Here is a 2,323-nt window from a genome sequence, read left to right as displayed (position 1 = left end):
CCACAGTTGTATAAAATACTGAAAGCATGCGAAAAAAGTCAAGTCTATGACCCAGCCTGTATATATCTCTGCTCAAAACCTGCTCACCATTGCCACTTGCAACCTTGGCCTCAAACATGGATATCTGGTTTAATCCAACATCTCGTCCCTTACCCACTTGTATGTATTCATGATGTGTCACATTGCCTCCTCGCAATGTGCAATTGAACCCAGCATATATATCTTCACTTATATTAATCACTCTAGAGGCCTTGCTGATGCCGCCTCGAGTCAAAAACCAGAACCTATCAAAGACATCAGGATGACCATAGTGCATCCGGACCTTGAGAGGATTTGCTAAAACGCGTTGCCCCAGAGTGACAAAACTCATCTCCTGAGCAGACATGAACTTAGCAAGTGATGACACAGAACCAGTAAATATATTTTCACGAACTCCCAGAATGGTTGGCTTCCTGATACCACAAGTGACTTTAAATTCATCCAACAGATTCCGCATCTTGAGTGCTTCCTCAAAGCAATTGTCTTGGTTCATGTCAATAGTCTGAACAGCGTCACCACGAGTAAAGATAATTGCATGGTTCTGATTTTCGGGTTTACCCTCCCCAAGCTTCAGATGGCCAGGCAACTTAATGCGATAGATTTCCACTTCTTTATTCAGTTGTCGATCATGCTTGACTAGTACAGAGTAGTACTCTACTTCCTCTCTTCCCAAGTAAATCTCGTCAACATATGCAACTCGAAGGGCTTCATTGTTTTCCATCAATTTTAAGATCTCCTCTGCACGGGGATCACCCCTTCCCTTATGGACCCCATACATTTGGCAGGCGACTACATAAGTGTATTTCATCATAGCAGAACAGCTCACACTGCTACTTGCTCTGTTGAGATTTTGAGAATTTGGCATGCCCGAACCTAGACCATTCAAGCTACTGTTCTGTTTCTGAGATCCAAGTGAAGCAATCTCTTGCGATCCTTGTCTCATATCCATCTCTGATGCAGATTCAAGAAAAGAAAGCATCTTAAGAGCCCTGTAGTAATACATCATCCCTCTCACGGTACGAGACAGAGTTTGGCCTCTGTAAGATGCCCAGAGTCTGAGATCCCTTGCTCTGGTGCTCCAGATTTCATTGTCATTGTAGCCTTCCCTGTGCATACGCTCCAAAAAATTTTCCCACTCATCTTCATAAATTCTCTGCAGATAAAACAAGGTAGAAACACCATCTTCGTTTGGACTTCTAAGCATTTCTTTTCCATACAACACTTCTTCGTCATAGTAAGGAGTCAAGACACTGAAAGCCATGGTTTTCTCAACTTGCGGAGCACGCGGCATGTTCATAAATAGTGAATTGCTAAAGAAAGCTATCCGCCGTCTCGCCTCTATATTTTTTGGGACATTGTGCATTGAATCTCGAGAACTAAGCAGAGTGTGCAAACGTCGCAGCTGTCTGTAGAAGAATGCATCTTTAGCATCAGGTAATTGAATAGCATTTTCAAAAAGCAGCCCAGCATCACTACTTGGATTAAGAGGTGCCAAACCTTCCTGCCTCAACTGAGCCATGGACTTCTTCACCTTTGTAAATTCCCGAACAGAAAGCTCGTACAAGGCCTGCAACACGTTCACTAATCTACCCATATCTTTCTCAGGCATGAGAAGAAGCTCAATAAGAGATATCAACTGTTCATGAATCTGAGGTAAAACCGTCATCTTATATTCCCCTGTGAACTTCTCAAATTGAAGATTATTATCCACTTCCATGAAAAAATTTGTGGCAATTGAATGCTCGTCTGTGCCATATTTAATGATATCGAGAAGCAAGTACTTGATGCTATCATAAGCTTCAATGACTGCACACCGTCTGTATTCATTCTTGCAAATACGTAACCACACCCACCGATCAGGTATATCTGCTAGTTCTCTCGCCTGGCTCAAAGCGAGCAGCAATTCATTGCAGAGCAGAAAGCATGGCCAGCGTATTACTTTGATATCCCAACAGTTAGGTGGCAGTTCCATTAGCTCCAATTCTTTATCGCTTATGAGGTCTTCTTCCCTCATAGTTATGATTATCTCATTCCATATTAATGCAAACCTAGTAGCTTCAACCTGGCTTGATTCAATTTTCCTGTATGGTTGTCCAAGGCCATATCGGAGTTTAACCCGGTTAATGGCATTGCGTAGTTTGTGCATAACTGTTGCCCCAGAACTATGAGGCTGATCCTCTGGCATCAGATTAAACTGCAATGCACTTGCAAAAAACTGGAATCTAAGTCTTAGCTGTTTAATATTTCGAATCTCGCCTATATGTGAGAACAATCCGATTGTTGA

General features: G+C 42.4%; 1 protein-coding gene across 1 annotated transcript in view; it reads right to left on the bottom strand.

Annotated features, from left to right (window-relative positions):
* Positions 1 to 2,317, bottom strand: part of LOC111370577 (callose synthase 11-like) — a gene marked incomplete at its 5' end in the record, with an annotated part of 4,988 nt that extends 2,671 nt beyond the window's left edge. Inside the window, one exon of the mRNA XM_022992364.1 lies at positions 1 to 2,317. This exon is cut by the window's left edge and continues 1,204 nt beyond it. Within this exon, the coding sequence (XP_022848132.1) occupies positions 1 to 2,317 (2,317 nt within the window).
* Positions 2,318 to 2,323: the final 6 nt, after the last annotated feature.

Source organism: Olea europaea, chromosome 21, assembly GCF_002742605.1.
Source record: "Olea europaea var. sylvestris chromosome 21, O_europaea_v1, whole genome shotgun sequence".
Lineage (NCBI taxonomy): Eukaryota > Viridiplantae > Streptophyta > Magnoliopsida > Lamiales > Oleaceae > Olea > Olea europaea.
Note: the sequence above shows the minus strand (reverse complement) of the source record. Positions and strands in the feature narration are given on the sequence as shown.